The 16,770-nt window shown below is 39.8% G+C and overlaps 1 protein-coding gene across 1 annotated transcript; it reads left to right on the top strand.

Annotated features, from left to right (window-relative positions):
- The first annotated feature begins 753 nt into the window (after positions 1 to 753).
- Positions 754 to 16,317, top strand: adhfe1 (alcohol dehydrogenase iron containing 1). The gene is made up of 14 exons (XM_071911428.2): positions 754 to 844; positions 1,485 to 1,522; positions 1,648 to 1,697; positions 1,908 to 1,961; positions 2,713 to 2,867; positions 5,000 to 5,196; positions 5,781 to 5,858; positions 7,099 to 7,204; positions 8,453 to 8,605; positions 8,816 to 8,914; positions 9,657 to 9,735; positions 10,313 to 10,409; positions 13,046 to 13,203; positions 14,452 to 16,317. Exons 1-14 carry the CDS (start codon positions 792 to 794, stop codon positions 14,533 to 14,535), a joined length of 1,401 nt encoding a protein of 466 aa, XP_071767529.2. The 5' UTR covers positions 754 to 791; the 3' UTR covers positions 14,536 to 16,317.
- Positions 16,318 to 16,770: the final 453 nt, after the last annotated feature.

A 16,770-nucleotide genomic window follows, 5' to 3' on the forward strand; every position in this document is an offset into this window, starting at 1 on the left:
CAAGACCGTCAAGTCACACAGAACCAGCACGAAGAAACCGGAACGTAGACCGTGTTGCTTTCAAAATAAAAGCACAAAATACAGAAAGGAAAATAATAAAAACAAAGAAATAACTAAAAAGAAAAAAGATAATAAAATCAGTTAATTAACAAATAAATAAAATGAATTAACGAATGAATGAACAAACAAACAAAAACAACTAAATGTGGTTGATCATTTTAGCTGACTTGATTTCTGATACAGCTCTGCCTTTACTTACACAATAAAACTGACTTTCAAGGATCTATATTCGTCTCTCTCTCTCTCTCTCTCTCTCTCTCTCTCTCTCTCTCTCTCTCTCTCTCTCTCTCTCAGTTCAATTTATGGGGCTTTATTGGCATGACATACATGCGGTTTTGTGGCAATACACGCCATAAAACCACACACAAAACAATAAATACAACAAATCTAAGACAAGATGAAGCATAAATTATACAACAGATCAGAGTGTTTTTACATTGAATATCGGTGAATAAAGACATTATTCCATAGTTACTTTTACACTACTGCACATACAATTACTAATTATTATAACTCTCTCTCTCTCTCTCTCTCTCTCTCTCTCTCTCTCGTTTCATCTTCCCTCGTCTTTGTGTTACGCGGAAAAAACGTTTAGACGTTAAAAGTCGTCAATGGTGCTTTTATTTTGAAAATTATGAACGGAAGTGCTATGTTGTATTGTGGGCGGCTTGACACTGGTCCAAACCTCAACAACAACAGCTCTGTACTTCATAAAGGAAACTTCTTCGGCGATGGCAGGACGCGACAGAATTGCTCACTTGCTCAGGCAACTTGAGAGAGCGGCGTAAGTTTGACTCAGAATCCTTAAAAATAAGATTTAAAAGCGAATTAAACTAAATGTGGAAAAAATACCTTCAGGTAAACAAACGTGATGTTGTCACGTTGCAGGCTGCGTAGCCCCGATACGTGCCTTCGGCTGACTTGTGGAGAGAAGAATCACACCAGACTTTATTCAAAAATCTGTCAGTTTAATGCTGCCTTGCTTAACGGCAAGCATGCATGCCTAATAGAACATGGCTTCAATCTTTTCTGAATCACTCGAGTCGTTTCGTTAATTCGGCATATATATAACACACCAAGCAGCGTTTATTTCGATAACATTTCAACCTTTACCACTATTAATTCCCACACTCTTCCATCACCAGAATACAGCAGATGGTGGTAGCGAGCAGTGTGAAGCAGTTCCAGAAGTTGAATCTTTATTTAAATACTTGCTGCTTGGTTGATTATATGAATGCCGAATGAAAGAGTGGCTTCTCGTGATTCAAAAAAGCTTTGAGTCATATTTAATGGGGTACATAATGTTTACCGATTAGCAAACCAAAATTACATTTCCACATTTTTGAATGGAGTTTGGCTATAATAGAATTAACTTCATAATACCTTCAAATGAATGAACTTTAGTGTTTTGTGTGTGTGAACAGGTGCAGATGTCCAGCTCACTCCAACACCTTCCACCATGGTCTGTTTCAGTCTGTTATCATATTAAATATCATATTAAATCATGTTATAATGTTCCACCAGCAGCCATCCCTATGTAATACATGAATATTATGTTATGTGGAGTTAACTGAGGCTTTACTGCAGGTGCTGGAGCTGCAGCCTGCACCGTCAGAAAAACCGACTATGCATTTGAGGTAATTCATTACAAAACCTTGGTAAAATATAACTGAACTGTATGAATCATCATCTCGCCTTGGTGTGAATTACAAACCTCAGTTAGAAACTTGAGTCAGATCAAGCTCGATCAAGCTTTCTAATTATTAAGAAGAAACTGTGGAAATATTTATTTCATTGATATGTTTTGTTATGACCTGTACCAGCTGACTGTTACTGTCTCCTGTCAGATGGCGAGCTCCAACATCAGATATGGAGAAGGAGTCACCAGGGAGATCGGCATGGTAAACTGAAATACTCCTGCAGGATGAAACCAGTCTCAGGAAAACCAACCTGTAATAATCTGACAGGTTTCATTAAACAGAATGAGGATGGAGGGACAAAACTGTTTGTGTGAAAAGGTCTTAAGATCATTTCTGACCTCAGTAATACTCAGCAGCAGGTCACTTTAACAGAGTATTCCATTACAGTTACTAGTTACCTCATCAAAATTGTAGTAATGTAATCCAAGGGATTACCCAAATTCAGTAATCTGATTACTTTCACATGACTTTGCCATATTTGAGGAACAGATAAGAAAAAGTGTTAAGTGTTAAAAGTTCAGGTGATTTATTTAAGTTCTGCAAACAAACAAGTTTTCTTCTGTTCCTCGTTTTTAAGACAAACGTTTTCCAGCTGATTTCTTCAGGTAATGTAACAGAAAACAGTTACATTTTTTATATTTAGAATAGTAGTGAGTTTCACATTTATAATCATAATAGCAGTCACATTGTTCAAATGGTGGAAATCTCATTTTAGAATGAGACAGTTCATATCGAATAGTGTCATCATTATTAAGATCATTGTTATTATTATTAGAAATTTGATGTTATTTAGAAGAAATAAAATAAAATACCAAAAAAAAAAAACTGCGAACACCCCCGTAATAAAATCATATATTGCTATATTTTGGCGGGACAAGAACTGTTCATGTCAGTTCCTGAAGAAGTTCTGGTTCTGTTAGAAACCCGTCTGTCTGGATCTGATGTTCTGCAGGATCTGCAGAACCTCGGAGCTCGTAAAGTTTGTCTGATGACGGACAGGAACCTGTCCCGCCTCCCGCCGGTGAAGGCTGTTCTGGAGTCACTGGTGACCAACGGGGTCAACTTCAAGGTTTACGACAACGTCCGAGTGGAGCCCACCGACAGCAGGTCACACACACACACACACACACACACACACACACACACTGAGCTGTGGAAAATAACACACGCTTCCTACACAGGTCTATAAAAAAATCGTGATCATTTCCAGGCAGAGGTGAGACCAAGTCAACTTCACTCGAGTCCCAAGTCAGTCTCAAGTCTTGAGGCACAAGTCTCAAGTCAAGTCTCAAGTCTAAATGTAGATTACCAAGTCAAGTCCAAGTCATTAATGTCAAGTCTCAAGTCTAAATGTAGAACAGCAAGTCAAGTCAGAACAAATCAAGAGTCCAGTATCAATTTAATATCTTAAAGAAAACTAAATATCTAGGACTTTTCAATGCAATATGGTTTTAATAGGATAAAAACTTGGTAAGAGCATCATGAGTTTGATTTCTATAATCAGTTTCAACTTCAATAAATTCAATCATTCCATACAAATTCAGAAAACAGAATTTAAATTCAGTCGTCCGCTGGAACAAATCTCATCACTTTCAATCTAAGTCATTTACACAAACACAAGATCTCAAGTCAAGACTTTAGAAACCTTTTCAAGTCATCAAAGTACAAGTCAGAGTCAAGTCCCAAGTCACCAGAACCCAAGTCAAGTCGAGTCTCAAGCCTTCTCTTCATGCAGCAAGTCAAGTCTCAAGCTATTAAAACTGGGACTCGGGTCCAAGTCAAGCTGGGGACACAAAATTTTAATTAAGACATTAAAAGATTTTTCCAATCATAAGCGACAATGAAAAGACGGAGCAGCGGACATTTAACAACGTCTGTCTTTGAGGAGCACAAATCAAAAGACCACAGACTTTATACAAAAGACGCAGTTCTCTTGTGAGAAAGTGATTTTTCGTGGTTCACCTGCGCTCACGAGAATGCGTATTTTGTTACCAAAAGTAAACGTGCAGCCCACACAGCTGGCAGCAGCTGTGGTTTGTGCTGCAGTTTGCATGGAAGAAAGACTGAGAACACATTCAGGTTTCTGTTTCTTCCTGGCTCAGCGACATGTTGAATCACACTTACATGTTTTTCCCCTCTTGCTTCGTCTGTCTCAATCTATTGGCTCTTTTTATTGGCTAATTCATTAGCAACATTCAGTTCGTTGGCATTAGTTTGATCTAATCGTGATGTTGCCGATTGGGATCGTAGGAGAGAGATTTGAGTCTTTCACTTTCACAACCCTGGACGACCCTGAACGACCCTGGACGACCCTGAATGACCCTGAACTACCCTGAACTACCTGGACGACCCTGAACGACCCTGAACTACCACAGACTGTCTGATCTCAAATCGTTGCTAAACTGGGCTTCAAAATGTGTCCCCATCTTCATGTCTCGAGTCTCCACCTCTGTCTCCACCTCTGTCTCCACCTCTGTCTCCACATCTGTCTCCACCTCTGTCTCCACCTCTCTCCACCTCTGTCTCCACATCTGTCTCCACCTCTCTCCACATCTGTCTCCACCTCTCTCCACATCTTGAAAATCTCTGGGAATTGCAACAAACATTTGTTTGCCTTTCCCTTCTCTCCCAGTTAATTCAGGTTCTGTCTTAACACACTCCTCTGTGACAGTTGTTCATGTTCATTAACACTGATTGATTGATTGATTGATTGATTGATTACGGTCTTAGACATTAGGAATAACAAACAGGAATTCTTAAAACGAGCGGGTTTGGCTCCTGGCTCCCTGATTTCCCCTTAAATTTCCTCTTAAGTAGCTTTAAAGTTATTCAAAACATTTTCCCCATCCTGTCCTTCAGTGCAGGGTGTTAAAGTAATAATGTAGCACCAGAGATGGAGACAACGTAGATAAAAAATAGAAAATTAAAAAAAGCAGCTTGAGTATTACGTCTTTAATTAGTCTGATTCTGGATCAGTGACTCTGCTGTTTTCAGAAGCCCGGTCACATTTATAACACCTGGTGTCACGAACCGTTCTGTACAGCCAGCCAACAGGCTATTCCTGGATACCTAGTGTGTGTGTGTGTGTGTGTGTGCGTGTGTGTGTGTGTGTGTGTGTGTGTGTGTGTGTGTGTGTGTGTGTGTGTGTGTGTGTGTGCGTGTGTGTGTGTGTGCGTGCCAGCAGATTATTCTGGCTCACTAACGTCTCTCTCTGTCTTTCTTTCTTAATCTGTGAGCAGCTTTAAAGAAGCCATCGCCTTCGCCAAGAAGGAGTCCTTTGATGTCTTCGTGGCGGTGGGCGGGGGCTCGGTGATTGACACCTGCAAAGCGGCCAATCTGTACGCCTGCCACCCCGAGGCGGATTTTCTGGACTTTGTCAACGCTCCCATCGGGAAAGGAAAGCCTATTACCGGCGTCCTGAAGCCTCTGATCGCAGGTAGCAGAGATTAACAGGACGATTAACCTGAACAGAGCAGGTCAGGCCGGCCGCTGGGAGGCGGAGCTTCAGTCATGAAGGAAGTCAGACTGATTTCCACTGTGGCCGTCGTCATGTTAAGATGCTCTCTGCACCTATTAATGGTTAAAAAACAGAGAATGAAGAGAGGAAATCCAAGCAGTTGTGTAGGAGAGCTGATGAAACTTTAAGAAGCTCAGAAAAACATTTCAAAAAACAATTTTATTTTATTCTATTTATTTAACCACTTGAGATTCAGAATCTCTTTTGCGAGGGAGAGCTGGCCAAGACAGCAGCAAATAAGGAGCAGTAACAGAGCAATTAAACATTAGAAAAGATAATAAAACAAAACAAAAAAGTGACTTGCAACGGGGCTGATGGGAAATGTAGTCTTAATGTGGAGAAACCCTAGAACTAACAGTACTGCTGGTGTGAGATGGAGGAGAACAATCTGTTTACAGTCATTAGACCGAGGTAGAACTGTTTGTTGATAACGATTGATGATTAAAGATGAAACACAAAACACCTTTAAATATTTTAACCAAAGCTGCATCTTTCTTTTCTAGTTCCTACGACTGCTGGAACCGGCAGTGAAACCACTGGAGTCGCAATTTTTGACTTTGAACATCTGAAGGCAAAAACTGGTGAGTGTGAAAAACTTCCCGGTAAAGTCAGTCAGACTTCAGACCTCTGATCTGTGGATGTTTTCAGGTCGGTTCATAGTACCATTATCTTATTTAAAAGATGAAACCTTTAAAAATAGTACTGTAATATACTTCAATGACATAAAGCCTAATTTATTATTCACAAAACAGTTGACTTTTTTCTTAAAAAAAAACAAAAATGATAAAATGCTGGTTTAGCTTACAGAAACTGTAAGAAGAGCTTTAAACAGATAAACTACTTAAGAGGAAATTTAAGGGGAAATCAGGGAGCCAGGAGCCAAACCCGCTCGTTTTAAGAATTCCTGTTTGTTATTCCTAATGTCTAAGACCGTAATCAATCAATCAATCAATCAATCAGTGTTAAACAAGATAACAGCTTTAAACAAGATAACAGCAGCTGAAATAAATAGTTAATAGATAGATAGTTAGATAGTTAAATAGATAAAGTCAAATAAAGAGCTACTGGTCTGCATCCACTTTAACTCAGTCAGCAACATGAATATAACTGTTTATTAGGAAAAATAAAAAAACCGTGATGACAGACGAGTCGCGGTCGTCACGGTAATAAAAATTAGTGGCGGTGTCACAACAGTTATTGTTTTTTACCACGATATATATTAGGGATGGGATGATGCATTAAAATTCAATATATCTCAATACAACAGTGTGTCAGTCCGTATGTTGTGTCAGGAACATGAATGGTGATATCAGCTCCATGTTATTCTGCTGTCAGGAACATGAATGGTGATATCAGCTCCATGTTATTCTGCTGTCAGGAACATGAATGGTGATATCAGCTCCATGTTATTCTGCTGTCAGGAACATGAATGGTGATATCAGCTCCATGTTATTCTGCTGTCAGGAACATGAATGGTGATATCAGCTCCATGTTATTCTGCTGTAGTAATCACTAATGAGACTCTTGACCATCACAGTTTCACAAGCTCTCCATCCAAATTATATTATTGTCACTTTGTAATGACATTTTTAAATTGTTGTTTACATTCTAGCAGCCAATGGCATCGCTAGAAAGATTTGAGTCTCAGAAGTAAACAGAATTCTGCACAGTCAGACTTTGTTGCCACTGAACTTGTATTGATCACATGGTATCCTGGTTGTATTGATCCTGAACTCAGATCAGGTATTGAATGTATTGTGAGATAAGCAGATGGTCTCATCACTAGTATCCAGTAATCCTGGCTCTCCTCTCTGTGTTCAGGAATCGCCAGCAGAGCGATCAAACCGACGCTGGGCATCGTCGACCCGCTGCACACGCTCCACATGCCGGAGCGCGTCGCCGCCAACAGCGGCTTCGACGTGCTGTGGTGAGTCCAGTCCGGATCAATCAACTGATCGATCATACAATCAGGGATGTTTTCTTTGGTTTATTTTGGTTTTTACTCTCAGGCAAGATCGAGTCAGCGTGCGTCTTTCAGCACATTCATACACTTCCACACACTCACACTGGGAGCAGCTCAGATGGAGCTGCTGACTGATTTTTCTGTTTGTCTGGGATTTGAACCAGCGACCTGCTGGCCAGAAGCCAGGGTGCACGAGTCCCAAGTCAGTCTCAAGTCTTGAGGCACAAGTCTCAAGTCAAGTCCCAAGTCTGAATGTAGAACAGCAAGTCAAGTCAGAACAAATCAAGAGTCCAGTATCAATTTAATATCTTAAAGAAAACTAAATATCTAGGACTTTTCAATGCAATATGGTTTTAATAGGATAAAAACTTGGTAAGAGCATCATGAGTTTGATTTCTATAATCAGTTTCAACTTCAATAAATTCAATCATTCCATACAAATTCAGAAAACAGAATTTAAATTCAGTCGTCCGCTGGAACAAATCTCATCACTTTCAATCTAAGTCATTTACACAAACACAAGATCTCAAGTCAAGACTTTAGAAACCTTTTCAAGTCATCAAAGTACAAGTCAGAGTCAAGTCCCAAGTCACCAGAACCCAAGTCAAGTCAAGTCTCAAGTCTTCTCTTCATGCAGCAAGTCAAGTCTCAAGCAGTTAAAACTGAATTAAAACTGAGTCCAAGTCATGTGACTCGAGTCTCCACCTCTGGCCTACTTCTCTAACCTTCGGGCGACTGCCGCCCCTTCAGGTGCTTCTCTTGTGTTTTTTTTTTTTTTTTCCTGGTCTTGGGTTTTTCCGTGTCACTCTTCATGTGAATCTGCTGGAATGACCTCTGACCTGGGAGGTGTTTTCACCTTTCTCCCACAGCTCTTATCGCTCTGCAGCCTTCAGGCTCACATGGCAGCAACACACCTGTAGTCCAGTCAGGTTTGTATGGCTCTTAATCACAGTTAGGGTGTCAAAGGGCGTCACAGACACAACAACAAACTGGAAATGTAAAACGCATCACTTCCTGTGCAGCAGAGGATTTTTCCCAGGAAAGAGCGACCAGACTCCGGCTGTTTAGAACAGACAGTGAAGAAGCTTTATGAACTGATATAGGTTGGATCAATATTGAGTTAGAGAGAGAGAGAGTTATTTATATTGAAACATATGGAAATGCTGCAGACTTTAATTTGAGTGGATTTGTCCTTTAATGCGTCTCCCGCAGCCACGCCCTGGAGTCCTACACCGCTCTGCCCTACAACATGCGGAGCCCCTGCCCCCCCAACCCCATCAACCGCCCCGCCTACCAGGGCAGCAACCCAATCAGCGACGTGTGGTCCAGACACGCCCTCAACGTGGTCGCCAAGTACATGAAGCGGTACGTCAACCAGGGGGAACCCAGAAGGTTCCCTGAGGAACGCCTTCAGAGGTTCAAGGCTCCATGAACCCTGAAGGTCCTTCTAGGAACTTCTGTCATATTGTCTCTGTCAGGTGAAAACAACAACATGTTTTCTTAGTTTGAACCTTACTTGTTTGTTTGTGTGTGTGTGTGTGTGTGTGTGTGTGTGTGTGTGTGTGCTGTCTCCAGAGCGGTGCGGGACCCGGAGGACGTGGAGGCTCGGTCCAGCATGCATCTGGCCAGCGTGTTCGCCGGCATCGGCTTCGGAAACGCTGGAGTTCATCTGTGGTGAGACTGGAGCCGAACCTGAAGGAGGATACTCTGTGATACTCACTGATACTCACTGATACTCTCTGATACTCTCTGATACTCACTGATACTCTCTGATACTCACTGATACTCACTGATACTCTCTGATTCTCACTGATACTCACTGATACTCTCTGATACTCTGTGATACTCACTGATACTCACTGATACTCACTGATACTCACTGTTACTCACTGATACTCACTGATACTCACTGATACTCACTGATACTCTGTGATACTCACTGATACTCACTGATACTCACTGTTACTCACTGATACTTACTGATACTCACTGTTACTCACTGATATTCACTGATACTCTCTGATACTCACTGTTACTCACTGATACTCACTGATACTCTCTGATAATCACTGATACTCACTGATACTCTCTGATACTCACTGATACTCACTGATACTTACTAATACATACTAATATTCACTAATACTCACTCTTCCCTTTTCTACCTTTCCCTCCTTCTCTTGTTTTTACCGGCACTTTGTCATATATCATTGTTCTGGGATATTTTAAGCGTTTCATTCCCAAACGCTACAAATCTGATTTAGACAAAATCTGACTCCTGAAATGCATCAGTCATTATTTCAAAAATACAGATGATTCTCAGAAGTACTCTTAAAAGCACAGACTGTCATAGTAACTAACAATGGACTTTACTTTCATACCTTAATGTCCTCATGTTACTGTTTGTGTGTTTCAGTCATGGCATGTCGTATCCCATCGCTGGTAATGTGAAGACGCACATGGCGAAGGGCTACAACCTGGATCATCCTGTAGTGGTGAGGCACTTCCTGTTTCAGATGGAACCAGATGGAATCTAATCTAATCTACTGCAGCATGTTTGTGTCTCAACATCATATTCAGTACAATTCTTATATACTCCTAATTTACCACTAATTTCCCATTCAAATTCAAGCTGCCGATAGTTTGTTCCAGTACTCAATATCTTTAAATTTGACAATTTTCATGCCCCCAATTGAAATGTTTTCCTTAGAATTTTATTCTTCGGGGTGGAAAAGCCTCTGAAATGGCATTTAAATCCCATTTGTCTGTCCTACTGTGACTTTATCCTAGATTCCAGTAGAATATGATTAAAAAACAAATGAAAATTAGATCTATGGTGTTAATATTTCAGATAATATCTAGATCTAGAATTTTGATCAAGTTTTAATTTAGATAATTGGAGGGAGAAAATCCATGTAAACAGCTGATTTTGTCGTTTAGATCCGTTTTTCTTTTAGCACAACTGTGGTTTGGATTTGATGATGAGACCAAAATTTGGGCCAAAAACACCAGTTAGTTGACTTGAGGATTGTGTGTGTGTGTGTGTGTGTGTGTGTGTGTGTGTGCCCTCAGCCTCATGGCCTCTCGGTGGTCCTCACCTCCCCGGCGGTCTTCAACTTCACCGCCCCGATGTGTCCGGAGCGCCACCTGGAGGCCGCAGAGATCCTGGGTAACATCCGACCGCAGCGATGCATAGAACTGAACTGAACTGAATAGAATACAACAGAGTAGAATAGAGTTGATTACAGTAGAATAAAGCAGAATAGAATAGAAGAGAATGGAGTATGCCTCGAAAGCCTAGCAGAACAAAATGAAGTCTGGACTGACGCTCATATTCAGCTATTTCTTCATGTGTTGTTAACTGGTATGAACACCACAGAAGAAGAGACAGACAAGTCCATCATGTAACATAAAGTTACAGGAAGTCTAGTCTTTAACCTACAGGATGACAGTTAAAACTGTGTCCAATAAACAAGCTGCTTGTGAGTCATGTGACTTATTACCAAACCCTGGTTGGCTTGTAATTGGTCAGTGTGAAGCTAAACCAAGCAAATACAAACAAAGCAAAGTCAACTTTCCCTCTCTGGTTCAGACCGAAGAAAACCAGCAGGAGAATCAGACTTTAAACAGGTTTCACTCTGCTCTGATATTACTTATTTTCTTACTTATTTTCTTCTTATTTACTTCTTAAGTACTTTGTTCTCTCTTTTACGTGATTATATTTATGAATTGTTTTATTTTGCTCTTTCTTTCATGTGACTTAAACTGTATTGTGACTTCATCATGATGCAGCTTTCTTGGTCAGTTTACTGAGATAAATACTGAGTCAAGTTTAGAGATAAATACTGAGTCAGTTTACTGAGATAAATACTGAGTCAGTTTACTGAGATAAATACTGAGTCAGGTTTAGAGATAAATACTGAGTCAGTTTACTGAGATAAATACTGAGTCAGTTTACTGAGATAAATACTGAGTCAGGTTTAGAGATAAATACTGAGTCAGTTTACTGAGATAAATACTGAGTCAGTTTACTGAGATAAATACTGAGTCAAGTTTAGAGATAAATACTGAGTCAGTTTACTGAGATAAATACTGAGTCAAGTTTAGAGATAAATACTGAGTCAGGTTTAGAGATAAATACTGAGTCAGTTTACTGAGATAAATACTGAGTCAGTTTACTGAGATAAATACTGAGTCAGTTTACTGAGATAAATACTGAGTCAAGTTTAGAGATAAATACTGAGTCAGTTTACTGAGATAAATACTGAGTCAGTTTACTGAGATAAATACTGAGTCAGGTTTAGAGATAAATCCTGAGTCAGGTTTAGAGATAAATGCTGAGTCAGGTTTAGAGATAAATCCTGAGTCAGTTTACTGAGATAAATACTGAGTCAGTTTACTGAGATAAATACTGAGTCAGGTTTAGAGATAAATACTGAGTCAGGTTTAGAGATAAATACTGAGTCAGGTTTAGAGAAATACTGAGTCAGTTTAGTGAGATAAATCCTGAGTCAGGTTTAGAGATAAATCCTGAGTCAGTTTACTGAGATAAATACTGAGTCAGTTCACTGAGATAAATACTGAGTCAGGTTTAGAGATAAATACTGAGTCAGTTTACTGAGATAAATACTGAGTCAGATTTAGAGATAAATACTGAGTCAGGTTTAGAGATAAATTCTGAGTTTACTGAGATAAATACTGAGTCAGGTTTAGAGATAAATACTGAGTCAGTTTACTGAGATAAATACTGAGTCAGTTTACTGAGATAAATACTGAGTCAGGTTTAGAGATAAATACTGAGTCAGTTTACTTAGATAAATACTGAGTCAGGTTTAGAGATAAATACTGAGTCAGGTTTAGAGATAAATTCTGAGTTTACTGAGATAAATACTGAGTCAGGTTTAGAGATAAATACTGAGTCAGTTTACTGAGATAAATACTGAGTCAGTTTACTGAGATAAATACTGAGTCAGTTTAACAAGATAAATCCTGAGTACTGAGATAAATACTGAGTCAGTTTAACAAGATACATCCTGAGTCAGTTTACTGAGATAAATACTGAGTCAGTTTAACAAGATAAATCCTGAGTCAGGTTTAGAGATAAATACTGAGTCAGGTTTAGAGATAAATACTGAGTCAGTTTACTGAGATAAATACTGAGTCAGTTTACTGAGATAAATACTGAGTCAGTTTAACGAGATAAATCCTGAGTCAGTTTACTGAGATAAATACTGAGTCAGGTTTAGAGATAAATACTGAGTCAGTTTACTGAGATAAATACTGAGTCAGTTTAACGAGATAAATCCTGAGTCAGTTTACTGAGATAAATACTGAGTCAGGTTTAGAGATAAATACTGAGTCAGTTTACTGAGATAAATACTGAGTCAGGTTTAGAGATAAATACTGAGTCAGGTTTAGAGATAAATACTGAGTCAGTTTACTGAGATAAATACTGAGTCAGTTTACTGAGATAAATACTGAGTCAGTTTAACGAGATAAATCCTGAGTCAGTTTGCTGAGATAAATACTGAGTCAGGTTTAGAGATAAATCCTGAGTCAGTTTACTGAGATAAATACTGAGTCAGGTTTAGAGATAAATACTGAGTCAGTTTACTGAGATACATACTGAGTCAGGTTTAGAGATAAATACTGAGTCAGTTTACTGAGATAAATACTGAGTCAGGTTTAGAGATAAATCCTGAGTCAGTTTACTGAGATAAATACTGAGTCAGTTTACTGAGATAAATACTGAGTCAGGTCAAAGCAGTGTGAGTGTGGAGTTAAATGCAGCTTGCTGTGTGTCAGGTGCGGATGTGAGCCAGGTGAAGCGGCAGGACGCCGGGCCGCTGCTGGCCGACACGCTGCGCCAGTTCCTGTACGACCTGCAGGTGGAGGACGGACTGGGAGCCGTGGGATACACCAAGGAGGACGTCCCAGACCTGGTGCGAGGAACCATACCTCAGGTATACCTCATTACTACTGTTGTTATTTACCTCAGGTAAACCTCATTACTACTGTTGTTATTTACATCAGGCATACCTCATTACTACTGTTGTTATTTACCTCAGGTAAACCTCATTACTACTGTTATGTACCTCAGGTATACCTCATTACTACTGTTATGTACCTCAGGTATACCTCATTACTACTGTTATGTACCTCAGGCATACCTCATTACTACTGTTATGTACCTCAGGCATACCTCATTACTACTGTTATGTACCTCAGGCATACCTTATTACTACTGTTATGTACCTCAGGTATACCTCATTACTACTGTTATTTACCTCAGGTAAACCTAATTACTACTGTTATGTACCTCAGGCATACCTCATTACTACTGTTATTTACCTCAGGTATACCTCATTACTACTGTTATTTACCTCAGGTATACCTCATTACTACTGTTATGTACCTCAGGCATACCTCATTACTACTGTTATTTACCTCAGGTATACCTCATTACTACTGTTATGTACCTCAGGCATACCTCATTACTACTGTTATTTACCTCAGGTATACCTCATTACTACTGTTATTTACCTCAGGTAAACCTAATTACTACTGTTATGTACCTCAGGCATACCTCATTACTACTGTTATTTACCTAAAATGTACCTCATTACTACTGTTATTTACCTCAGTTAAACCTCATTACTACTATTACTTACCTCAGGTATACCTAATTATTGCTGTTATTATTTACCTCAGGTATACATCATTACTACTGTTATTATTTACCTCAGGTATATCTCATTATTACTGTTATTATTTACCTCAGGTAAACCTCATTACTATTATTTACCACAAGTATACCTCATTACTACTGTTAGTTTTTACCTCAGGTATACCTCATTATTACTGTTATTTATCTCAGGTATACCTCATTATTACATTCCCTTTTTTTACTCAGGTATCTCATTATTATTATCATTATTATTATTATTACTACTACTACTTTCTTTTTTACCTCAGGTACCTCATTATTAGTAGTATGTGTAGTATCATAGTTTAAAGGCAGTCAAGGTTACAGACTTGCCTTTTTCACACTGAAAATAATTTGAATCAACTTCTCGACTTCCAGAACTTCAGCTGCTTGGTATTTCTAAACAGACGTGTCTGGTTCTTCGTCTGACTGTGTTTTAAAGATGTTGTGACATCACTTCCTGCCCAGTGCTCCCAGTAACACTGAGGTGTTGGTTTTCTTCCAGGAGCGAGTGACCAAGCTTTCTCCCAGAGAACACACCGAGGAAGACCTGACGCAGCTGTTCGAAGCCTCCATGAAGCTCTACTGAGTCCCAGACAGACAGACAGGCAGACAGACAGACAGGCAGACAGACAGGCAGACAGATGGATCTCTATGTAGCAACTACATAAACAGAAATAAACTTCAGTGTACAGATCCAACAGGTGAATCTACCATAGAAACAAAGTGTTAAAAACTGGACTTTCAGGAAGCTGGTGGAGACGAGGAGGAAGTGATGTACATGACAAATTAGATTTGAACATACTAGAGATGTATTTTAACATGGGATGTAAATGTAATCCAGGTAAATCAGATCAAGACATGATGTGGATATGAAACAGGGTTATGCAGGTGTGAACGGGACCAAAGTTGATTTAGATGAACCTCGAACCCAAAAAAAAAAAAACTCCTCACAGGAACCAGAAAATCCGTCCTCACATTATATATAACACAGCACTTTTCCAGTTTTTCTGCTCCTGTGGGGCATGTGTGTCCTCACAAGGCTGGAAGTCCAGAAAACCTCTGCTGTGTTCAGGTGCTGCTGGGAAAGTCCGACACCTGGTCTCCCAGTCGGCTGCCGAACAGCGTTTCTTTAACCTGCTGTTTAGTCTGAAAATCAAACCTGAAGACAAACGAGGAACAAACATGGCCGCCCTGCAGCTTAACGAGCTCATTAACAAACTGCATTTAAACAGATGTTAGTTCTGATGTTAGTCTGCAGAGTTTTACAGCTGACTGACACTGAACTGTTTTCCTCCATGTTGAGAAGCTTGTTTTTGAATTATATCAGAGAGAATGTGAAGGCAGAGACACACACACACACACACACACACACACACACACACACTCCTTCTGCAGCTACAGTCTGTTCAGGTTAAATTGTCTCTGTCCTGTTTTCTGTTTTCTCCTGATGGAGCTTTTAATTTTTAATGATCTACCTCAAAATAATACTAAATACATTAACCGCAAAATGAATTAAAATGGAATTAACATGAATTTCCCCCTTCATTTTCATTCACAATGATTTGTGAACCGTTTGTGGCACTTAGAGACAAACTTCTAGATACTGAGTTTAACTTCCTAGATTTTGTTTTGATTAGTTTTATCACAATCAAACTGAATCCATTTTGTGGCTCTAATCCAGATCACCTCACATCAGCGGGAATTGAACCTCTAACTGTCGGTGCCTTGCTCTGCGGCTCTGCTTCGTGTTTCTGAGAACTGCAGCTCCTTTCACCTGTCTTCCAGATCATCAGGATGGCGGTTACGTAAAGCGGCTCTCTGATCTGATCCGATCTGATCTGATCTGATCCGATCTGATCTGATCCGATCTGATCTGATCCGATCTGATCCGACCGCTTTAACTGGTTTAACCCGGAGAGGAGAAAGCGAGCTGAGTGTCTCTGATGCTGAACCGGCTTCAGGTCGCTGAAATACCTGGAATTCATCAGCCAGTGTTTCAAAACCATCCTCACAATCATAACTAGGGTTTGACCAACAGCCGATATTTTGTGCCAATATTCAGCATCTTTAAATTTGACTGTAAATGAGAAAATTCAGTGTGAAACCAGACTGAAGAAACTCTTTTAGCGTTTAATAAAATAGTCTTTGCCTTTCTATGAGCTAAACTTCACTCAACTGATGGAAACCTTGTGCTTTATGAAACACTCCTTCCTCTTCCTCAGTTTTGTGTCGACATGCAGGAGCGTCACGTCTCGCTGGTATAGTTTCATGTGAATTAAATGATGTTGTTGCCTTGAAATTATATTTTTGAAATGTGAACTCACTTTTTGTATGTTGTAAACTTCATTAAACTGCATCTTCAGTGTCGGGGGAAACTGTGTTTGTCTTCAGTGTGGTGACGGATCTGAACAACGCTGCGTTCAGGTAGATGGTAAAACTGATGATAAGGAGATAAAGCAGGACTCCCTCTCCTCTGTGATGATAAAGGAGTTGGATGTGTATCTAAACATGGTGAAAGTATCAAAACTAAATCCACACAATCCATATTAGAAAAGCGAGCCTCTAAACGAGCCGTTTGGACTTCCGTAACTTTGCGGCGTCACAAAGGTTCGCTCATTATCATTTCTGTAAGAAATAATAGACTAACAAAGTGTTTTTTTCAAAGCGGTCGAGCGGTCGTCATCGTTTATTACCGGAGAGTTTTCCCTACCTGTAGCCGCCGGGCCGCGGCGTCTCACGTTTCGCTCTCGAAGCGGTTAGCCGATCGGAACGGAGGGTCGTTAATATTAATGAGCCTTAAAGACACGGAGACAGAAACGGC

The sequence above is a fragment of the Centroberyx gerrardi genome, chromosome 13, assembly GCF_048128805.1.
Source record: "Centroberyx gerrardi isolate f3 chromosome 13, fCenGer3.hap1.cur.20231027, whole genome shotgun sequence".
In the NCBI taxonomy this organism is placed as follows: domain Eukaryota; kingdom Metazoa; phylum Chordata; class Actinopteri; order Beryciformes; family Berycidae; genus Centroberyx; species Centroberyx gerrardi.